General features: G+C 46.6%; 9 protein-coding genes across 9 annotated transcripts; 5 read left to right on the top strand and 4 right to left on the bottom strand.

Moving 5' to 3' along the window:
* Positions 1-137: 137 nt before the first annotated feature.
* ASPGLDRAFT_29730 (uncharacterized protein) lies at positions 138-1827 on the top strand (the record flags this gene model as incomplete). Its single annotated transcript, XM_022543880.1, has 2 exons — positions 138-160; positions 204-1827. The coding sequence occupies 2 exons, from the start codon at positions 138-140 to the stop codon at positions 1825-1827; spliced, it is 1647 nt and encodes a 548-aa protein (XP_022396386.1).
* Positions 1828-2057: 230 nt separating this feature from the next.
* Positions 2058-3371, top strand: ASPGLDRAFT_52505 (uncharacterized protein). Its single transcript, XM_022547771.1, has 6 exons — positions 2058-2336; positions 2409-2467; positions 2517-2583; positions 2645-2850; positions 2900-3150; positions 3199-3371. Exons 1-6 carry the CDS (start codon positions 2315-2317, stop codon positions 3233-3235), a joined length of 642 nt encoding a protein of 213 aa, XP_022396385.1. The 5' UTR covers positions 2058-2314; the 3' UTR covers positions 3236-3371.
* On the bottom strand, positions 3167-5309 carry ASPGLDRAFT_52502 (integrase zinc binding domain-containing protein). Its single transcript, XM_022547770.1, has 5 exons — positions 4664-5309; positions 4484-4606; positions 4321-4375; positions 4087-4226; positions 3167-4024 (listed from the first exon to the last, which is right to left on the bottom strand). The coding sequence occupies exons 1-5, from the start codon at positions 5152-5154 to the stop codon at positions 3607-3609; spliced, it is 1227 nt and encodes a 408-aa protein (XP_022396384.1). The 5' UTR covers positions 5155-5309; the 3' UTR covers positions 3167-3606.
* A 659-nt stretch (positions 5310-5968) lies between these two features.
* Positions 5969-6603, top strand: ASPGLDRAFT_957793 (uncharacterized protein). Its single transcript, XM_022550580.1, has 2 exons — positions 5969-6365; positions 6466-6603. Exons 1-2 carry the CDS (start codon positions 6188-6190, stop codon positions 6567-6569), a joined length of 282 nt encoding a protein of 93 aa, XP_022396383.1. The 5' UTR covers positions 5969-6187; the 3' UTR covers positions 6570-6603.
* An 881-nt stretch (positions 6604-7484) lies between these two features.
* On the bottom strand, positions 7485-11060 carry ASPGLDRAFT_180645 (putative cytokinesis regulator (Byr4)). Its single transcript, XM_022542972.1, has 2 exons — positions 8623-11060; positions 7485-8548 (listed from the first exon to the last, which is right to left on the bottom strand). The coding sequence occupies exons 1-2, from the start codon at positions 10964-10966 to the stop codon at positions 7935-7937; spliced, it is 2958 nt and encodes a 985-aa protein (XP_022396382.1). The 5' UTR covers positions 10967-11060; the 3' UTR covers positions 7485-7934.
* Positions 11061-12156: 1096 nt separating this feature from the next.
* On the top strand, positions 12157-13722 carry ASPGLDRAFT_52498 (uncharacterized protein). The gene is made up of 4 exons (XM_022547769.1): positions 12157-12406; positions 12488-12708; positions 12759-13065; positions 13127-13722. Exons 1-4 carry the CDS (start codon positions 12253-12255, stop codon positions 13585-13587), a joined length of 1143 nt encoding a protein of 380 aa, XP_022396381.1. The 5' UTR covers positions 12157-12252; the 3' UTR covers positions 13588-13722.
* An 82-nt stretch (positions 13723-13804) lies between these two features.
* ASPGLDRAFT_52497 (putative NADH-ubiquinone oxidoreductase, subunit G) lies at positions 13805-16677 on the bottom strand. The gene is made up of 7 exons (XM_022547768.1): positions 16436-16677; positions 16351-16374; positions 16240-16291; positions 16165-16179; positions 16089-16111; positions 14144-16025; positions 13805-14081 (listed from the first exon to the last, which is right to left on the bottom strand). Exons 1-7 carry the CDS (start codon positions 16551-16553, stop codon positions 13979-13981), a joined length of 2217 nt encoding a protein of 738 aa, XP_022396380.1. The 5' UTR covers positions 16554-16677; the 3' UTR covers positions 13805-13978.
* Positions 16678-16997: 320 nt separating this feature from the next.
* ASPGLDRAFT_158782 (putative ER to Golgi transport protein (Sly41)) lies at positions 16998-19145 on the bottom strand. Its single transcript, XM_022542423.1, has 3 exons — positions 19088-19145; positions 18607-19025; positions 16998-18549 (listed from the first exon to the last, which is right to left on the bottom strand). Exons 2-3 carry the CDS (start codon positions 19000-19002, stop codon positions 17287-17289), a joined length of 1659 nt encoding a protein of 552 aa, XP_022396379.1. The 5' UTR covers positions 19003-19025; positions 19088-19145; the 3' UTR covers positions 16998-17286.
* A 754-nt stretch (positions 19146-19899) lies between these two features.
* On the top strand, positions 19900-20478 carry ASPGLDRAFT_136518 (uncharacterized protein; the record flags this gene model as incomplete). Its single annotated transcript, XM_022541458.1, has 2 exons — positions 19900-19998; positions 20068-20478. Coding segments are annotated over 2 exons (510 nt in total), but the record flags the coding sequence as incomplete, so codon positions are not given.
* Between the last annotated feature and the right edge of the window lie 85 nt (positions 20479-20563).

The raw sequence follows: 20563 nt of genomic DNA, 5'->3' as shown, positions 1-20563 counted from the left end.
ATGCAGTAGAATAATAATATGTCTGATTTGGTGGTTCTGTCAAGGCGGTCTGGAATTTTTAAGGCTGAATAATCTTTCGGTAGTAGTCAGTTAACTAATTGCGTACTCCTTTCAATATCCGCAGCCATCAGCTCAATATGGATTGGGATCGCAATAGAAGGTAGGTTTGTTCCGTCCAATATAACAGCTCTGGTTGCGGTTAGTGACACGTACAGCACCAGATTTGATGATCGTCGCGGGGGAGAAAGTTATCGTCCCATCAGCTCGATTAGAACACGCCGCTCTCCTCCACGAAACTACATCCGGCACGCCAGATCACCTCCACGGACGCATTCTCCTCGCCTTGTTGCTGATACATGGGTACCATCGGCTAGTCGAACTTATGACCGCTTCCGAAGCCGATCTCCAGCTTTGCGGCGTCGTTCTCGGAGTCCTTCATTCTACAGTAGAGATGGCGGCCAGGCGTCCTATCGGAGGACGCGTTCCCCTCCTAGAAGACCATCACCTCGACGAGATGAAAGGCCAAGGTCTCCGCGGCACGTATTCTGGCGCTCTAGGTCTCCATTCAACGATGGTCGATCTCGCGATACTTCATGGGATCGGACTACTTCATTACGGCCGCGGGAGGCGTCGCCGCCCAGTCAAGATTTTAGATTCCCAAAGAGAGAGCGTTTTACCAGTGAGAAATATTCGAGAGCCGACTCACCTCCAAAGCGCGGCGCTTTACGAGAATACAGTTCACGCGCCTCGATAAATTTTCGCACTCGAAGCCCTTTCCAAGGACACCGTGAACGTCAACAAGAAATTACGCCAAAACGTCGGTCGACATCTCCTTTGAGAGAGGGGTCGTTTACCCGTTATACTGCGCCGACTTCGGTTGTAAATTCCAGGCGTCCCTCGTCGCCTACTGATAAATCCAACTTAGCCCCGTTCGACCCAGAGACGCGCTCACCTATCACACAATATTCTTCATATGAACGTTTTTCTAGGCATTCCGGTCATTCATCTCCTATCCATGAGCGTACATTCCCAACAAGATATAGGTCCTCAGGTCATAACGAGATACATCATAAATTCTTGGTCGAAGAGCGGTCCAATTCACCGTTAGGAAAAGGACAAGAAGAAAATCGTGAAATGTCGCGGCCTGTGACCAACCAGCACATGGATTCTGATCTCACGAATCACGCACATGCACATGCAACTGGCATTATTCCAACCCAACCAAAGGCCTACAACACCTCAATGAGTCAAGTACCGCCATCAGGGCCTTCCTATGGGTCCAAGTCACTATTATCACAAAGTCGAAGTCCGAATATTTCTTTGCTTGCCGCCCCAACTCGTCCTCGTGGGGGATCAAACGTTAGAGATACCATCTGGCCAGGGGCTCCGCCCCGTCGTGGAATTATGGCTGCTGTTGCACAGGGTCAAGGTCCTCCTTCAGGCCCACGTGGTAACAATTTCACATCCACGGGACCGGTTGCGGAGCATACATTTCATCGACAAAATAGTGCCACCAATACTGGCTATGCTCGCAATCAAAAGTTAACGAGTCATCTTGCAGGCATGTGTTCAATCATACCTGGAGGTAAACTCTTCCCATCATGCTTTGACCCTGCAGTTGAAAAGCGCATCTTGCACCTAAACGCCGATAAGGCAAGACTGTTCGACCAAGTCGCGCAAAAGCAGGCGTCCAAGAGGGCCGGTCTGAAAGATTGGGATAGATTAGACAGAGAAAGCTCCATTAGCACTCTGAAAAGTGAACTTGCTGAGGGACATCTGCAACGTATCACTGGTGGTGAAAGTGTACGGATTGGAACAATATTTTGAACATGTTCCTGACAACTCCCAATATTGGCCACTCAGCTAGGATTGACATAATTAGCCTTAATGTCTAACGAGATTATATTTTATACTCGCGGCGAAGCCCAGTTCCCACCCCAATAATGTCTCTCCCTCTCCTTTTCTTTTTATTTTAGTTTATTATACATATATATTATATGTACAAAATATTTGGGGGGAGGGAAGTAGCTGTGCCTGTAAACTATGCGGATGCAGCCACGCGTGATGTGGGGCGTACCTTGTCGCGTAGTTTAAGGCTTCGTGTCATCAATCACTCGCAACAGACATCGATTCTGCCTCACACTGGCCAGGCCAATTCAACGACGTCAATAATAACCAATGGCCGCTAGCCCTTGTTTGGTTTTCATGGACATTCCTATTTAGATTCCTTGAAAAACTATTTCTTTGCAGTACAACTGTTTTCCTTCATTCATCCCTCGGTCCTATATCCTATACACCCCTCAGCCCATTCACAATGAATATCTTCAGGCTATTAGGTGTGTTTCGCTCTCTGTAACTCTTTTCAATATGTTTCAAAGTGAAAGACTAATGAATACCAAATGGATTAGCTGATTTTTCCCATCTCTCTTCAATCTTCATCCTTTTACAGAAGATGAAGACTTCAAGTGTATGCATGGTTGGGCTGCTATCTTTGCACAGTGCTGACCAAAATATAGAGCTGCTCTGGATTGTCATTCAAATCACAAGTGCTATATTTGATAGTATTCATCACTCGCTACCTTGGTAAGCTGGAATTCAAGCATATGTCTTTCGAAGTGATCTAACGGGACAATGCAATGGCTAGATCTATTTTGGAGTTTTACGCAATCGCTCTACAATACTACCTTTAAGATCATGTTCATAGCTTCTTCGGCGTACATCATCTACCTCATGCTTAACGACTACAAACCAACTCATGACCCCAATCTCGATACATTCAAAGTTCATTATCTTCTCGGGTTCAGCGCTTTGTTTGCCCTGCTTTTCTCACATAACTACAGGGTCTCTGAGGTCAGTATTCCAAACTTGTATGATACAATGCATATTGACACCTTTTGAGATACTCTGGACCTTTTCGATCTGGCTTGAATCTGTCGCCATTCTGCCGCAGCTTTTCATGTTGCAACGAACTGGAGAAGCAGACACCATAACTACCCATTATCTCTTTGCGTTGGGCATGTATCGTGCCCTCTATATCCCTAATTGGCTATATCGTTATTTTGCAGAGGGCCGCTTTGAACCCAATCCAGTTGTGGCAGGTATAATCCAGACACTCCTGTATTCGGACTTCTTCTATATCTACTACACCAAGTAAGTCATTCGGGTCCATACATTACGATCACTGCTAAACAGATACAGAGTCATGAAAGGAAAGAAATTCTCGCTTCCTGTTTAAAACAAAGATACTACTGTGCTGGTAGGGCCTGTACGGTTTGTGAGGAGTTTAGTAGCGTGGAGTGTCGACTCGATCTTTCGACACATGTCTGAATGTCGTAATTTGCTCCATATGAAATTCAATTAGTTTATTCAAATTCGTCTCATGGCGTAGCACCTTCGGGGAAGAAAGAAAATCGTGTTTCCTGTGTACATTTGGAAGCAGAAACTAAACTTGACAAGCTTCAGCTATAACACTTTATAGCTCCAAATTACTTTTATATATCATGAAATCGTTGGAATATAGAAGGGGGGCAGCTCGATCACCGGCCGAACAACAGAAAGAAAAAAAAAAAAAAAGAAACATAACACAAGCAATATGCTAAGAAGCTTTCAGGATTTCAGAATCCCGGATGCATATCCAACACCGTAATTCAATTGGGACGGTGACATCGCCATTTCACCCCCAAATGGGTCTAATGTTGCCGAAATTGAATTTGGGAAGTGGCTTAGCGTCTCCACTGAGCCCTGGTTTATGCCTTGCCGTTCATGAACATTCTGTTGGCTGTCCATCCAATCATGATGGCCATCAAGCTGACCAAGATATTCGGCTTGTGATACTTGTGACGGCGTTTGAGAATTGAGTGCCGACCCACGTCTTGAAGTGGGCGGAGAAGAGGATTTCTTTGTTTTTGAGGAACGATGACCTGAGCGTTTTTGAGAACCAGAGGGCCTAGGACGCAGCCCTCTACGGCGAACTTGACAAGTTGGACAGATCTTCACGAAACGTGAAATGAGCTCTTTCGGTACCCTAAAGCATGGTCAGCATATGGAAGTGGATTAGATACGATTTGGAGCCGGGGACATTCCTACCATGAATAGTTTGTTCGAACCTTGGCTGATGTCTTGTCTCTGCCGCCATGCTTGCATTGCAGGTGTGCTTTTGTAAGTATCTTATAGAGCTTTTCGCGAACGGCCACTGGCCTCCCTTCATGGCAAATCATCTTCATACACTTTAAACATCGGATTAGTATAAAGAATCTGCTGTTGTCCGAGAGCCAGCAATGTAAATCTAATCAAGAAATTCACAATTCAAAATATACTAACATTCGAGGATCCAACTCCAGTTGTTCTAAGTTCAAACATTTTCTTGGCCCAAAACCTAGTCAACTTTCATTTAGCAAGTAACCAAGGGGCTATTTGTCTCATACTGAAATGCAGGGAGCACATAGGCTTAAGACAAGTATGATCATAGCTCGCGAGTTCATACCGGAACTGTGCAGTTTCTACTGCAGTATTTTTGGGATCAGACAATATCATTTTTATGTGCCCTGCCCTTTGGGCATGTATAAGGGCCTTGTCCCGTTTTTTGGCAGAAAGGTCATGAATGTAACTGAGCCATTTTCTTTGGTGAGCATAATCAATTATTACATGAGCCAAAGGTACTTACCCATTTATCAAACGATCAAATTCTTCTGCATTTGGAAAACCTTCTGGCGCGGGAACAATTGCTTCTGACAGCATTGTTCTCTCATTTTTAGATTCTTGGTTTTCGATGTCTGTCTCGCTATGTGCTTCTCGCAGAGGCAGATACGCCGCTGACTGGAGGTATTGGGGCTGATTGATACACTGTGAGGATTGATTTTGTAGCCCTGCTTGGTCCGGAGTCGGTGGAAATGAGGGCCCCGGTGGATAGTGTGAAGCCAGGTGCTGGATGCTAGGAGATATCGACTGTTGAGCATAAGTCGGGCCAAACTGGGCCATGTAGGAATGGAGAGCAGGCTGCGACAAATGGTATGAGCCGCCTGGACCAAATGGATGACTCTCAGAATGGCTATATGGAAGAGGGAGGGCAATTTGCTGATCAATGAGATAGCTTTCATGCCCACCATTATCATGTCTTTCAAAATTGCTCATTGCGTATTCTGCTGTGTTCTGCATGCTTGAGAGATGTCTGCCACCAGCGCATCAAGTTGTATAAGTAGGGAGACAATCAAGAATGCCTAGAGAAACGAGAAGGGCCTGGGCGCTTCATATAGTTGGCTTGCATGTTGTGAGGCCTCTACATGACAGGCACAAATTGTGCCCAAGATAGTATGCCTGCGATGAGACCATGCCGGTCTGCCTAGTAATGTAGCCAGTACATGCATGGTTCTTCATCTACAACTTCTTTCTGGCGCTTGCGCCTCCCAGGGTATAGGGACACAGAAAATTCATTCGCTGCTCCTGGGTCAGGGATACCCCGACATTGTCCTAAAGTGGTAAGCGAACAACAAGGCGTAGCAAGCAGCCAGACAGCTACAGTTGGTCCCGGCAAGGATTAGCTTTTGAACAAACAAACAAAAAGGGTAACGCGGAATAAACTAGAAAAGGAACAGGGATCCTAACCAATCATCCCATGCCATTATCGTATGTACATGCAAGAATGGGAAAACCCGCGGGATGGGTCAAAGCAGCGAGCGCAATAATAGGGCTCGCTCCTCGAGGTCGTCCATACCGGAACCCCCAGAAGGGGCAAGAGCGCTTATACTGTAATACAGTTTCTGGACATTCTCCAGCTGACCTCTAATCCAGACAAGCATTTGCGCATCGAGAAAAAAAAAAAAAAAAAAAAAAAAGTCCCGAGTTAACGTCATGCTCATTTCTTATTATCTGGGCCTTAGGAGAGCTTGTTTTGAATAAGGACTGCCTTGTCCCCTTAGTCCCATCTCTTCTTATTCTTCTTTCTTACCACATTATTCTTTTGTCACTTGCAAGTCTGTCCTGTACATCAACCGCTTCTTGAACCCAATCACCACTCCTGGCTACTCTTAATGTGTCAATTGTGTGTCCTGCAGGTGGCATTCCAAGATCATGAATTTCAATTGCTTGTGCTTCCTGAGACTTCTGAGAGGGGATAATCAGCAGTATGGAGAGCTGCATGCATGTGTGTCGTGTCCTGCTACATTGAGAAATGTATTGGTGATATGCTGCCATGTGTGCCAAAGCATGTCTAGTATTATCAGAGAAGCCCAAGGTTCACCTTGGGTGTGTCGCACGCTGTTTTGAGAGTGACAATGCTAGGGAAAGCCATGGCCGGTTGCTAAGTCTCTCGTGTTGCTGTACCTTACTTCGTATAGTAGATTACGATTCTGCCTGGACTCGAGATCATCGTGAGTAACTGCAATTGTAGTACATTCGCACGCAAAAGTACCCATTGCGGCTTTCTTCCTTCTCTACAAACCAGAATTGACATTGCGTTTTGAGATTCAGCCCTCGATAGCAATAAAAGGTTTCCTCTCTATACCACTATGTCTCTTTTCTTTCTTTTTCTTTCTGAGACGGGTGATCTTGGTCCTGGTATGTGCTGCAGCTAAACCTGACACCTCTCCTTGATCCAGTAGAATTACTTACTGTACAACCTTGAATAACTCTTTTTGTTTATTTACCCCCGTCCCCCCCTTCCTTGTTTTCTTTTTCTTTTCGTTTTGCTTGCATTGGTGGTGTTTTGTTGTTTTGTTTGTAGGACCCGGAGAACGCTTCTGGAGTCACCGTTTTTTTTTTTTTTTTTGGAGAGAGAGCTCTGGTGGATCAAAAGTAAATCCGGAGCTACTGGATTGAATGTGTATGGCTCATTCACACTTGCAAGAGTGCTTGTACATATGATTGTGATCAGATCCCGTGTTTTCTTTTTCTTTTTCTTTTCTTTTTTAGCCCTTGGCATTACAGGGAAGATGGCTGTCATCTCCAAGAATTCCTTAGTGATTTCTTACTATGTTTGTGCTACTGGCTTATGCTCTCTCTCCTCTTTGTCTGACAACGATCCATCCTGGATACACAAACAAAAAGGAAATATCTATAAGATATACCAATATGTTTTTATTTTGTTTTTTTTTTTGAAATTTATTTAAGCATTTGGCTCGGTTGACTCGAATCAATGAAATCCGGCTTCATAATGAATGGTGAAGGTATTATGTTGCCTCAGCCCGGTGCGCTTTGCTTGTCTAACGGAAACCCCTGTCCTCCTTTACCCCACTCTCCTGGAAAGAGAGAGAGGAGGGGAAGGCGCCCATGTTGCATATTCTCCATCGAGCGATGTCTCTGTACTATGTATGCACCAACCACAGGGGTTTTCCTCCGATGTACAAATAACAGGGACCAGTCATAGGATGCACCATGTTTGCCTTGAAAATAAATAGGCAGATTGCCGGGATCTGTGTAGACCTCGATTTTAGGGCCCATGCTAAAACTAGCCCTAAGATCTTTAATGAAAGATAGAACAACCATCACATAGAGTCTATAGGCATATATTTATATCCTAAATAATGTCATATACTAGGTATAGTTACACAGGTATCTCTGCATATCAAAAGTTTTCTGTGAAGAGCCAAAAGAGTATTGTATCAAAAAAGTACAGCAATAGACCAGTGATATAAGGAAATTCATCATGCTGACTGGCTCATTAATATCAACAAGGTGTGTCTCATGAAATCATATGGGAGGGGTATCATCCAATTGCAAGCCTGGTGAGAGGTCTTTCCTTTCTTTCTTTTATGATCGTCGTCATCATAATAATAATAATCATAATCATCAATGTCAACAAACATACAGCATGCTTCTGCCCAGAATGTCAGGCAATGCCGCCGTAGGGTGGTTTTTTCTTCTTTGTTTTATTTTTGCTCCAACCCCCTTCTGCCGCTGGTTTGGTGGGTATCACTGTGCATTCTCATTACGCTCATCGCTCACTCTCCTTGGTCACCATTGTAACTAGCACCTGTATCGTCGAATTGATCCGTTTCAAATGGGCTGTTCGATTTTACCAAATCTCGGATAGCCCATCGCCATCCATCATCGAGCTTTCGGCGCTCGAAGCCCACCCACTTATCAACTTTATGTTTCCATTTCTCTTCTTCGGCCCGTTGGCGTTTGATGAACTCGGGACCGACGTCAAATTCCTCTGTGATGGGCCATTCGTCTGACGACTCCCCACCGCTTCGATCGTCTCCGCTTGCCACAGGACCAAGATCATCAGGTGCACCCAAAGTTCGTCCACTATGATCGTTGCTCCATGCTTTATCATCAAGGTCGTCAAGGCCAGCAAAAACATCATCCTCATCTTGAATGGCTACTAGCCCGTTGGCTCCGGGCTGTAGCGGTGCTAATTTAAGCCAGCACATGCGCTGTGGATCGAACACCATACCCCCGACCACCTGCACATTCTGCATTGCGCTTACGTTGGTGATAAGTGCTGGTGCTGGCTTGGGAGAAATCGGGGAAATATTGTCAAAGTCTTGGACCAAATTCTCATTTCCTTCCCAGCGGAAAGTGATGGGATTGTAACGCATCCCGTTTACAGCTAGAAAAATATAAAATCAGCTCCACGAAGACAAGATAAAAACGACAATAGAAATAAAAAATGCACTAACTCACATTTAGCCCCCTGAACGCCCACACCCATCGGCTTAATTAAATGGGGCTTGTTCCCAGGCACCACGGATTTTTTCTTCTTGTTTCTCAATGTCGCCGAGCTATTGGAAGAGACACGTGACGTTCTTTGAGCCTTCCGATTCGCACCTAGTGACGGGAGTGGGTTGACTTCTCGATCCTTCATATTCACGGAGGAAATGCGCTGTTCTCTTGCATTCCTGGAGGCATTCGTATCCCGCGCGAAACGCGGTGTGGAGTCTAGGGTCTTCAGTGAAGTAACGGGTGCAGGTGATTGTGGTGTCTCTCCCTGCAGTACCATATTTTGACTCTGGCCCAACCTGCTTCGGAGGAACCTTGGGGCGCCACGTCCGCTGGCATGTTTGATAAATTTGCTTTCGGTCGAGGAAGACGTGGGCAAATCATCAAACAACTCCAGTTCCGTTCCGTCGCCAAAGTTCCGCCGACGAGCTGGCTTAGTGAGGGTACGCTTGGCGGCAATTGTTTCTGAACCAGTATCGCTAGAACCGTTGTTGTCAACAGCATCAGTGTGATTCAGCCGTGCAAGTCGCGATACAGACCCCCGTGAATAAAGTACATCACTCGGACTACGTGCATGACGGTGACTCTTGACGGTGATGTGATGCGATTGGTTTTCTGAAGCACCTGCCGGGATGAATGGCGCTTGAGTCCTGCGATTAGCATTCATGCGATCGACTGGCGTCTTTGGATAGGCTGTAGACATAAACCATTGGCTCTTTGTATCCTGATGGGACACTGTACCTTGGGATACCATGGAATTCTGATACATGCCGCGCATAGCCGGCATGGATCGTTTTGCCTTCAAGGATTGCAGCGATTGCTTTCCGGTAGGAGCACGCGCAGCCAACAAGGAATCCTTCGAGACACGCGTCCCAACCAACCGTCGACCAGCGGGCTGGGAAGTCGGAGATGTCGACATTGAACTAGGCGCAGGCAAACTGGACAGAGAAGAGTGCGATGAATGGCCGCCGAGCCGAGATTTTTGTGAACGCCGAAAATTAGAAAGGGGTGCTCCACTTTCCGACACGGTTTCAAGACAAGTTGAGTGTGGGCGATCATGACCTGAGAGACGGGGGATCCGAGTCTTGGGAGATGCGGATGTATTCGTGAACCGAATTGTAGTCGCCGAACGACGTGCCGGGTTTTCCGGGCATTCTGCCTTGCATTTTACATTTGGGTTGAGTGACACGTTTGATGTGAAAATATCGCCGCCTTCGATTTCGATACCGGAGAAGAAATCGTCCACCGCCGATTCCTGTCCACCCTGTATGAATTCTGGATGTGGCTGGGCAGCTATGGGTGGATCCTGTAGCTTCCTTAGGGATGTTTCCAGGTCCAGAGGTTGGTCAGGGATAACGAGACCATCAAGATTATCATCTTCACTCTCGCCCGTCAAGCAGCTCGACAAACTCGGGCTGGCAATCGACACTGATGAGCTAGGATTGGATCGCCGATCCCGCGCCGTGCCACCAAGTCGAACACCGATACTCCCTTCAGACCAGTCTAAATCGAGGTCTTCTGGGAATTGGCTTGAACTGTTTGCGTTGACCTTTCGCCTAAGTGGGAGATCATCGGGAGGCAACTCGAAATCATTATCGAAACTTTCCACTTCGTTTTCAGCTTCGTAGGTATCGTTATTGACGGGCGTTGCTTGTCGAGGTGTCCGAGTTTTTGGGAGCTTGATAGTAGGCACGTTCTGAAGATCAGCAACATCGTCATCATCCCGAGCCAACCCCACCAACGCAGAATGCAGGCGGCCTGATATATCATTATCCCTTGACAACGGAGCCGAGCACTTCACAGGACTTGTTGCAGTGGAGTTGATTTGCCGAAGAATTCCAGGGAAATTTCGTTCTTTGGGGTCCTTCAATTTCAACGTATACTCCGAGTCTGGGAACTCGACGTCTTCAGACCAATCATCTGCGAAGTTTCTTCTTGGCTTCTTCCGTCCCAGGCACTTGATTGTGCCCCCTATCAGGGCCGACTTGGGCACATTCGCAGGCAATGGAATCCCGGCGCTCTGAGCAGACGCGATAGCATCGTCGGTCGCATAATCATCGTTTTCAAGTAATTGTACTTGCCAGTCGTCATCGCCGCCGGCGTTGGATTCAAGATCGGATCTAGCAGAGCGACGAGATGAAATTGAATCCCGATGTCCTGATCGGCGAATCGAACAGCTCGTCACGGATGTAGCGCTGGACGCAGCACGAAACTGTATATCCTCATGGCATTGTAGATCACCATCGTCGTCCCAGCATTCGATTGTTTCTTCGTCATCCTGCCGTAATTGAAGGGTCAACGGTTCCATGATCTAGGAACTGTTGAGTATGGGAAAACCCTCAAAGAGCAAGCGCGAGGGAGGGGAAGAAAAGAAAAAGAGAGGGAAAAAAAAAAAAAAAAAAGAGGGAATGAGAAGCGATGTTTGTTTATTGAGACTGTCCGGTAGGTTGCGGAGCAGGGTGGAACGTCATCCCGAACTCGCCTGCGAGTGAGCGAAAGATGGGAAGATGGGATTTGCTACCAGGAGAGAGACATATGGCGAAATTTCTGCAGTCGTAACTCTTGTTTGGGGTTTGAATGGAAGGAGAGAGGCCGAAAGCAAAAGCGGGGAGAAGGAGAGTACAGAGTACAGAAGCTGGAATTGGGTGTGGCTCAGGGGGGTATCGGACGGTGGATTCGAGATTCGCTCCAGGTCACGAGAGTACGTAGAAGCAAGTATCATAGGAAAGGCTACAGGAGAATCAGCGCGAAAGTAGCCAGGCTCTTGTGTCCGTTGTGTTCGAGTGCTGTCCGTGAATCCCAATAGTTTTGATGATGGCTAGATCTGAATTCCTTGGATGAGACAGGGCTTAACGCAGCGCGCGGGTGTATGAATTATTATGTAGGTTCTTTGTGCACAAGGACTATGTAATGAAGGGACAGAGAGTTGGCACTTTCTCCAAATTGGACTGGGGGAGAAAGAAGAAGAGGGAGAAGGGGAGGGGGGAAAAAAAGAAAGAAAAACATGGAGCACTTGTTTGAGAGTTGCTAGTACATAATATGTAGATACTCCATGCAGTATGGATTACACTAAGACCACCACGGACTAGCACACCTGCTAAGCAAGACTAATGAGGGTCAAAAATGGAGCTGATGAAGCTATGACTGATGTACGGAGTATATGTATGTAAAAGTCGAAATGCTCCACTCCTTAAAGTGCTTGTGCATGGTACAGTAGTGTACTCTGTACATTTGCTTGCTATTTATTATTGAAAGGATCTTATGCCTTTCTATCTGACTTGTATTTTGCACAATATAAACTGTGGTCTATGTTTTTTACCATCCATATGTTCTGAAGCTATGTTTCTTTCTTCCTCCAGTATCTGAGGCACTGGGATGTACAGAGTATATTTGTATTTTTGTGTTATTTACATACGTGTATTAACAACGTCTAGGAATAAATATAATAATAGTAATACATTCTAAAGTGGTTAGGCAGTATCTGCGGACATAGCAGGCAGCAATAGCATTGACAGTGTTATATATATATACATCATCTCATCACTTTTCGACTGCGGCATACTCCGTACGACCAACTTGAACTCGGATAACAAAATGCCGGCAGAACCTAACAGCGCATCATCTCTGCAAATATTGCGGATCCCTAAAACCGATGAACCCAACTCCTACGTGCTGCTCCGAGTTACCAAGTCACGCTCCGACCTGGCAGTCGTTGCCACGGAAGGGGAGAACCCATATACCGGTTATAGTGAGTCTTTTCATCATTTCTACACGTTCGAATGTTCCTTGATATCGTCTTTTTCGTGTCCTAATATACCGAGAACAACAGTCAATCAGAGTCGGCTGAAGAACCTCCGTGCGAAAAGTTACCAAGGCAGTGACGAAGAATGGGCTCAGATTGTATCATACGTTTTTGGACAATTTTCGTCGACAGTTGGTAAACCAAAGTGGTCACATGGGATCGAGGTCTCGGCCAGCGTCTCTGATTCTGCGAACGATGAAGACAAAGAGATAGTCCTGACTATACGAAAACGAATCCAAACTATAACAGTATGCTCCGTATAATGATCTTGTTGTCCTCTCGCTGAACCGCATCATAGCAAAGGCTCGGGTCCATAAGCCTCAAACAAGATGATGAACAAACCATCGAACTATTTGACTGGCTTGGTGTTGCCGCCGCCAGAGCATATGCCTCCGAGGAGCGCTCTTCATCACTAGCTGATTGTTGTCGCATCGCCGAGGACACTATCCAGCAGCTGACGAGGCAGCTTGAGGAGCTCGTTCACGCAAAGTCCCACCATGAAGATCAGCTGGTTGCCAATTTCGCTCAGTTGCTGAACGAGAAGAAGCTTAAAATTCGCAATCAACAGCGCCTATTGGCCTCGGCCAAGGTAAATCCAGTCAAGGGTATGTGTCTTTCGCCCGACCTGGTCCATGAATACCGTCACTAGGTGCTAATCCAATTCAGTATCTGAGATACAAGCGGCAACATCTAAGGATCGCAATTTAACACAGAAAAACAAGCGCCTAAAGCGCGATCGAGAAATGAGCAAAGATGAATCAGAAAGTGGAGATGGATTTGAAGAAATGCATGTGGATCACGTTGGTAACCAAGGTCGGGAACAGGACCAAGAAACGGACGATGAAGAGGGTTCAACTCCTCAGCCATTAGAAGATGGAGACAATGGCACCACCACAGACGAAGAGTCCGTCCTGTCACATGTCGAGCCAGAAAAGAAAGACGATAACGTGCAAAATTCCAACATAAGTAATGGTCCTATGCTCAAGGATCCTGCAGCTTCTCCGCCGCGAAGAGAACTCCCTTTTGCGAGGCGAGTCCCAGAAAAGAAGGAGGTACAGAGTCAGCTGCATCAAGCAGAAGATGATGTCGAAAGTACTGCTGGAGAGACAGATGATGATGAGTTGTGACAAAAGCCATGACCACATTGGTTTTTCGAAATAGCACACATTTTACAGGATACTATCTGATACCTGAGCTCCGTATTCATGAAGTATACTCATAGATCTTGGCGACACCCGTCGGAATCTAATATTTTTTTATTTTATCTCAATCTTATATACAAGTCGACCACTATCAACGAGGTCCGAGTCATATCAAAAGCAGCTGAGGCGCCGTAAGAAAAAAAAAAAAAAAAAAAAAAAACAGAAATACACATGAGAAAAAAGGGAGTTCAAAACAAAAGTGAAACTAAACATCATACAAACGACACGAGAAAATAGTGACGTTTAGGTGGTAGAACGACAACGCCTAGACCGATAGAGAAACAAATATATCTATCCACTGCAACCAAAGCCCTGTTTAACCATACAAAGCCTGGGGAGACATTTCACCAGCTGCCATGAAATTCGTCTCAGGGTTTCCGGTGGCCTTGGCTGCAGAGGAGCGAGCCATAGTCGGCGAACTATCGACCTGTGAGCGACACGAAAAAATACATTATAAGGAACGGGTGAATGGTGCACGTACCTTCTTGAAATAGAGTCAGTGAAGTAGAAATCCTCGATAACCTTCTTGAATGGGGCATTGGTGGGCTGGGTGCCCTTATTCTGCTCGACCAATTGAATTTTGCTCAACAAGGGGAGAGAAGTTGCTTCGACTACATCATAGCGCCGCATCACAGGGCTGATTTCCTCCATACGGTCACGGAGAGCTTCAATGTCGTCGTAGGGAAGTGGTGCATCGAGGAATTCGCTGATCGCACGGATAATCTTCCAGTCATCACGTGCAGCACCAGGCAAGGAGGTCGCAGCACGAGTCATTTGCACGCGGCCCTCGGTGTTGATATAGGTGCCGGATTTCTCGGTGTAGGCTGCACCGGGGAGGACAACGTCGGCCAGTTGAGCCCCGCGGTCACCATGATGACCTTGATAGACGACAAATGCGTCGCTTGGAACATCGCTCTGGCTAACTTCATCCGCGCCCAGGAGCCAGACCATCTTAGGCTTCGCTTGGGCGACTTCCGGAGAGGGCGTAGTAAACCCAACCTCATATGCCGCTGCGCGGGATGCTGCGCGCTGAAGAACATTGTATCCTTGCCACTCGGGGGTGTTGAAGTTGTTGGCGTGCTTGTCGACGAAGCCTCCAATCACCTCGAAAATTGCCTTGGCATCCGGGTGCTCAGCTGCGGCACTACCGACAACAATCATTGGGCGTTGAGCGGAAGCGAGCTTTTCACCAAACTGTCCAGAAAGGACCGACTTCAAAGCAGAGACATCAGCACCAAGGTGCTCGTAGTCAAAAGTGCTGTCGAACTTTTCTCCGACCAGTCCAATTTCGAGGTCAGAGCGCAGGTACTGTTTGCGAATGCGAGCATTGAGGACAGACGCTTCGTGGCGAGGGTTGGTAGCGACGAGAAGAATAGAATCCGCTTCCTCGATACCGTAGATCTTAGAGTTAAAAAGATAGTTGGAGCGGACATCGACACCGTGGGCAATAGGTGAACTGCCTCCAGGTTGATCCAAGGCAAGGTTATCCGACCCAAGTTTGTTAGCCAAATCTTTCATGGCCACGAGCGATTCAGCATCAACGAGATGCCCGGCAATAGCTTTGAACTCATTTGCGCTGGGTTGGAGCTTCTGTTGAGCAGATGAAATCTCGGTCAAGGCTTGTTCCCAAGTGGCCGGAACAAACTTTCCCTCCCTGCGGATCAATGGTGTTGTAAGTCTTTGCGTCTTCAGACCGTCGCACGCAAATCTAGATTTATCGTTGATCCATTCCTCGTTGATATCGTCATTGAGTCTTGGAATTACACGCATGACTTCCAACCCACGAGAATCAATTCGAACATTGGAGCCCAAAGCGTCATGGACGTCAATGGATTCGGTGTGTTTTAGTTCCCAGGGACGAGCGCGGAACGCGTAAGGCTTTGAGGTGAGTGCGCCCACGGGGCAAAGGTCAATGATGTTACCAGACAGTTCTGAGTCGAGATTCTTTTCCAGATAAGTTCCAATCTGCATGTCGTTCCCTCTGCCTGTGGTTCCAAGTTCCGGAGCTCCAGCAACATCGTTCATAAACCGGACACAACGTGTGCAGTGAATACACCTGTTCATGGAGGTTTTGACTAGAGGCCCGATGTTTTTATCTTCGACGGCACGTTTACCGCCAACCTCGTGGAATCGGCCGCGGTCAGCGCCATAACGCATCGATTGATCCTGAAGATCACACTCTCCACCCTGGTCGCAAATGGGACAGTCAAGAGGATGATTAGCGAGCAAGAACTCCATCACACCTTCTCTCGCTTTATGGACAAGAGGCGAACTCGTCTTGACATTCATCCCCGGTTGTACAGGGAAGGCACACGATGCCACAGGCTTGGGGGCTCGCTCGACTTCAACAAGACACATACGGCCTAGCAAAGCCATTAGACTGTTGTTCAATACCTAGAAGACTTGGAGAACGGAAGGAAACGTACAGTTGCCTGCAATCAAAAGCTTTCTTTTAGGTATGTTAGCAGGTGTAATATCTTCACTGGAAGGGATGGAGCGTACTCATGATAGCAGTATCTGCAATGCTTTTGTTAGACTATTTTAACCGTAGACAGGGATTCGTGAAGCAGTACGCACCTCGGGATTGTCGAGCCTGCTTTCTCGCAAGCCTGAATAAGAGCTGAACCGGCTGCAAAACTGTGTAAGTAGGGGTGCCACGAGTTCGTTCGCTTCTATGGCTGTATTTACCTTCCACTGATATCTTTTTGCCATCTAGTAACCAACAGCCGTCAGTAATAATATCAGACTTGATGGCAAAGAAGGATTGACATACCAATTGTGACTTCTACCTCAGCAGTGCGAGGGGCAGTCGTTGCGAAGGTCCTGGGATAGCTGCTGACCTTTGGGACCCGGAAAGACCGGGCGGCCGCACGAAACAGTTGCGGCCGCATGGTGAGATAAAGGAGACAAGGAAGGGAAGGGGAAGGAAAAATAACAAGTACAGCAGACTGGAAAAGTTGGCCGCAGGCACAGAGCTGCGAAGCTGTTGTTCTTTGGACAAGAGCACTTTTGGCTTGGTTCGGATTCTGGTCTGCCAAAGCGGGCGTCACTCGCAAATTGCCCGCTGCGGATTGGCTCGGTTATGCGGGAAATCCCTTAATCCGAACCACACCTTTTTCTTCTGGATTTGTTTTCCTTTTTTCCTCTTCTCTTTTGAATCATAACTCATTCATCGGACTTGATTATTGTAGGTGGAAGGGGTATTGCTGAAGGCAATATAGGTCCCTTCTTCCTCTGCTACATGATCCAAGAAGAAGCGTTCACTAAGCTGGAGCCGCCCAGGGCAGTTTGGCTGTCTATTGAGGGTTTTTTTGGTTCTCTGCTGACAGTGGCAACATGTTCAATGATTAATAATCACGGTAATCAGCACCTGGTGATTCGTTAAAAAGAAAAAGAAATAAAAAAATAAAAATAAAATAAAAAAAATAAAACAAAATACATATATCAAAACCTCTATCTAGGTTGTAGATAGTTTCACGTTATGTTATAATACAGATGGAGGGAAACTCAATTCTTACGGAGTACATCCTCCTTTTGTTTAGTACGTGTGAACAAGTTTCAATTTCGAGATTAGGCAAAGCAAGAAAATATAAAGAAAAAGAGAAAGATGAACAAAAGAAAATATCAAGAGTCACTTGGCTGCCATGTTGACTCTTGTTTTGTGCCAGGCGGTAACCATGCTCGAGAAGTACTGCCTCCTCTCGATCGAACATGACCAGAAGTATCATCTTCCTTCTTTGAATTATGAGCCAAATGATGTGGGTTCTCAGAAAACGGGCCTTGAGAATCCTTGCCAGATGGGAAGGCATAACCGTTGGAATTCCATGGGGTACTCGTTGGCGTTCGCGCATTCAAGGGGAGGACGGATTCCTTGGCGCGAAAATAATCTGCATTCGCCCGTCGATTTGCAAGATCATCATGACTATTTCGATCGTATAGGTAAAGCCCGAGGAAAGTAAGAGCAATACCCAAAGCCTGCATTGAAGTGGTCGGACTGCCAAACCACACAATGGCGACAACGATGACAAATACTCGTTTCACTAAAGAAGCGACGGAGTATGACACAGGTGAAATCTTAGAGAGCAGAATGAATGCCAGGATATTTTGCGCAAAGTGCGAAACCCCGTTGAATACGAACTCGAGGAAGAGTTCTCCATGGTCCAATGAGCCTTTCTTGCCTGAAAGAGAAATGATACCGTCCTGCATGAAGTCTGATATTAGTGAATAACCCTCACTGCAAATCCATATCGGTAATGTGAGGATGAATGCTATCCCGGAGCAATAGCATAGTAAGTTGAGTTTGTCTAATTTTCGTATTCCTGATAACTGCTCCGATTCAGCGCGCGAAGCTTCGTTGAAAAGCTTTTTAGAGAAAATATTTTGCGAAACGAAGACTAGCGCCGCAACGAGTGCGCACAGTATGCCAAAGAAGTTCGTAGAGAATCCTGTAGAACAGGCAAGCATCACGCCTGAGGTCAATGGGACTAGCGACAGATACGTTGCTTTAGCATATCGGATGCGGAAAAGCACACGGTATGCGAGAACGGTGAAAAGAGGCGAAAGGCCCTTGATCGTGTGGACTAACGATACCGGTATCAAAGAGGTAGCCATGGAACTGAGTATATGACCAGCCAGTTGGAATATCGCCAAGGGCAATGCTGTCATGATAACATCGCGCGACGGGTAAAGAATGCCATTTTTCAGTGCTGGTATACTCCTTCTGAGCGATGGCACCACAGTAGAAAGATACGCCAATACCAAGCACCATATTGACACAAAGGCGAATTGCACAGCTGTAAGGGTGATAGGTTTCGGTAGAGCATTGAGGATGGATTTCGACGATGTGTTCGTGACGGCCGAGGTCATGTACCAAATAAGACAAAGGAACTACCGATGCATCATTTAGCCGAATTCCTCGAGTGAAAGGGATATCAGCAATCTTACTATCAGCTGATAAGAGACTGGCGCCCTCAAGGCCTGTGCTAGTTCCTGCGCATTTGCACTCACGCTGGCATTCCGGGTTCTAATTGTGCTAATCGCCTCACTGACGCTTTTCCTGGGCCTGTGTTTCGAGATTCTGGTTGATTCGTTCCCATGCTCCCGCGCGAATGCGCCCGCCTTTCGAGGCTCCCAAAGATCGCGCGGTGCGTACCTGATAGTAGAGCTGGATTGCGGTTCCCCTTGCCCTGTTGCTGTATCATATGGCTCGTCGCTAAAAGGTGGGAACTTGTCTATTGGACTCGTCATGGACTGTGAAATGGATGTTTTTGCCGGTATCTGTAACTCTGGTGGTCGTGTCGAGGAGCGTCGCCCAGTTCCAGTCACAACGGTTGTCGTCATGTCCCAAAGTGCGGTCTTTGCAACTGGTCGAGTGTTAAAACGATTCCACTTTCAAGATGAAGGCAAGACCGAAGAGTTAGCATACCGTAGTTTCCCCAAGCGCGCAGCCAGAAAAGAAGCTGTGGCGTTAATTCGCCTTTGATATCCAAGAAAAAAAAAAAAAAAAAAAAAAAAAAAAATGATGAAACGGCCGCGACGTAGGATTTCTTTGGAGGTCAAGGTACATACGGAGTAAGTCCTCTGCATAGCGGGCTCCCGTCCTGATGACGAATCTCCCTCCGCGAATGAACATCTAGAATGGGAGGCCGTGCAGTAGGATGCACCGCCGGGAACTTGGTACTAGTACTGTACGGGGTACTGTACTACCATTAGTATTTGTTTTACTTGTTTCCTACACAGTGTGCGTACGAGGAAGTAATAATGACAGTGAGGAGGTAATACTGTCTTTTACAAGAGGTCGTTGCATAAGTGATAGATTTGCATCACTAATTCCGAAGAGATATACAGTCAAAGGATCTTGATCGACTATTGTTGCTCTTCCATACAAAATGATAAACCTTTTGTTGGGTGTGCTTTTACTAGCAATTTGTTCCCTCCAATCTGTGGTATGCAGTCGTGATATGATGGGGCCGCACCTTGATAATCCCTATCAAATCCCTTTTCTTGAAGTAAACAGAAACGTCTCACTTTCAAGAACATGGCAGATTCTTGGTCCTTTTCGATCTGGAACACGAGGTTGGTGCTGCTCGCACTCCCCAGTCTTTAATCGTGTTGGATATCTTGAATATTGCGTAGGTTGACTTTTGATGTATTTTTGGGCCAGAGGCTATCTGGGGCGCAGATCCATTGGAATACTATGGCGGCTTCTCCAATCTTTCTTATAGTACGGATGCCACTTTCAGCAGTGCTCTTGCTGTCAATGGAGCTGCCAGATGGAGTCTCCTTCAGGCTGTTATTTCGAGCACTTCGCCGGGAACGATAAAAGCCTCACTGAATGTGAGTTTCTCGGAAGTCGAATGGAGCTTTTTACAATCTGTATATGGGTGGTCTGCATTGCAATACCAGGCCTGGGCCCGTGGATTCTTGGATGTGAGCCAGCCGAATGGTCAGACTATTGCTCTGTATATGAGTGGTTTGCTCGAGTTCTTAGTGGATGGTAAACGGCACTTTGGTGGCGATTTTTACAGCTATCGCAGAGCCCCCGTTATCTTACACCTATCTCAAGGCCAACATACATTGGATATGAGGTTGACGCGCGATGTTAGGGCTCTGGGTGCAGCTGATGAACCTATAATTGGGGTCGACGTTGAAGCCGAAGAGCGCCAGATGTCTTTGAACATCGACTCAGAGAGCCTCTTGGTATCTGACATCACTCAGGGAAGGCTTGGAAATGGCTGGGCGTCGATTGATGTCCAGAACAATCTAGCTGAGTGGGTTGAAATTGTCTCTCTTAGTTCGCCCGATGTTAGTTTGTGAGGTGCCATGTGCGTTACTTGCAAATGGATTAACGGATCGACCAGGCCTCTCAATATGTGTTAGACATGGAAAGTCTACACCTTTT

Source organism: Aspergillus glaucus (assembly GCF_001890805.1).
Source record: "Aspergillus glaucus CBS 516.65 unplaced genomic scaffold ASPGLscaffold_29, whole genome shotgun sequence".
NCBI lineage: Eukaryota > Fungi > Ascomycota > Eurotiomycetes > Eurotiales > Aspergillaceae > Aspergillus > Aspergillus glaucus.
Note: the sequence above shows the minus strand (reverse complement) of the source record. Positions and strands in the feature narration are given on the sequence as shown.

Excerpts from the sequence above, each read along its gene's own strand:
- ASPGLDRAFT_957793 (XM_022550580.1), top strand. The coding sequence starts at position 6,188 with ATGTGTGCCAAAGCATGTCTAGTATTATCAGAGAAGCCCAAGGTTCAC. Across the intron at positions 6,366-6,465 it reads TGCCTGGACTCGAGATCATC|CCCTCGATAGCAATAAAAGG; the intron begins GTGAGTAACTGC and ends TTTGAGATTCAG.
- ASPGLDRAFT_52498 (XM_022547769.1), top strand. The coding sequence starts at position 12,253 with ATGCCGGCAGAACCTAACAGCGCATCATCTCTGCAAATATTGCGGATC. Across the intron at positions 12,407-12,487 it reads GAACCCATATACCGGTTATA|TCAATCAGAGTCGGCTGAAG; the intron begins GTGAGTCTTTTC and ends CGAGAACAACAG. Across the intron at positions 12,709-12,758 it reads AACGAATCCAAACTATAACA|CAAAGGCTCGGGTCCATAAG; the intron begins GTATGCTCCGTA and ends ACCGCATCATAG.
- ASPGLDRAFT_180645 (XM_022542972.1), bottom strand. The coding sequence starts at position 10,966 with ATGGAACCGTTGACCCTTCAATTACGGCAGGATGACGAAGAAACAATC. Across the intron at positions 8,549-8,622 it reads GGGCGTTCAGGGGGCTAAAT|CTGTAAACGGGATGCGTTAC; the intron begins GTGAGTTAGTGC and ends ATATTTTTCTAG.
- ASPGLDRAFT_52505 (XM_022547771.1), top strand. The coding sequence starts at position 2,315 with ATGAATATCTTCAGGCTATTAG. Across the intron at positions 2,584-2,644 it reads ATTCATCACTCGCTACCTTG|ATCTATTTTGGAGTTTTACG; the intron begins GTAAGCTGGAAT and ends TGCAATGGCTAG. Across the intron at positions 3,151-3,198 it reads TTCTATATCTACTACACCAA|AGTCATGAAAGGAAAGAAAT; the intron begins GTAAGTCATTCG and ends AAACAGATACAG.
- ASPGLDRAFT_52497 (XM_022547768.1), bottom strand. The coding sequence starts at position 16,553 with ATGCGGCCGCAACTGTTTCGTGCGGCCGCCCGGTCTTTCCGGGTCCCA. Across the intron at positions 16,292-16,350 it reads CAAAAAGATATCAGTGGAAG|CCGGTTCAGCTCTTATTCAG; the intron begins GTAAATACAGCC and ends ACAGTTTTGCAG. Across the intron at positions 14,082-14,143 it reads ACTGACTCTATTTCAAGAAG|TTCGCCGACTATGGCTCGCT; the intron begins GTACGTGCACCA and ends ACAGGTCGATAG.
- ASPGLDRAFT_52502 (XM_022547770.1), bottom strand. The coding sequence starts at position 5,154 with ATGCAGAACACAGCAGAATACGCAATGAGCAATTTTGAAAGACATGAT. Across the intron at positions 4,227-4,320 it reads CTGGAGTTGGATCCTCGAAT|TGTATGAAGATGATTTGCCA; the intron begins GTTAGTATATTT and ends CGATGTTTAAAG. Across the intron at positions 4,025-4,086 it reads GTTCGAACAAACTATTCATG|GGTACCGAAAGAGCTCATTT; the intron begins GTAGGAATGTCC and ends ACCATGCTTTAG.
- ASPGLDRAFT_158782 (XM_022542423.1), bottom strand. The coding sequence starts at position 19,002 with ATGACGACAACCGTTGTGACTGGAACTGGGCGACGCTCCTCGACACGA. Across the intron at positions 18,550-18,606 it reads CAGTCTCTTATCAGCTGATA|TTCCTTTGTCTTATTTGGTA; the intron begins GTAAGATTGCTG and ends ATGCATCGGTAG.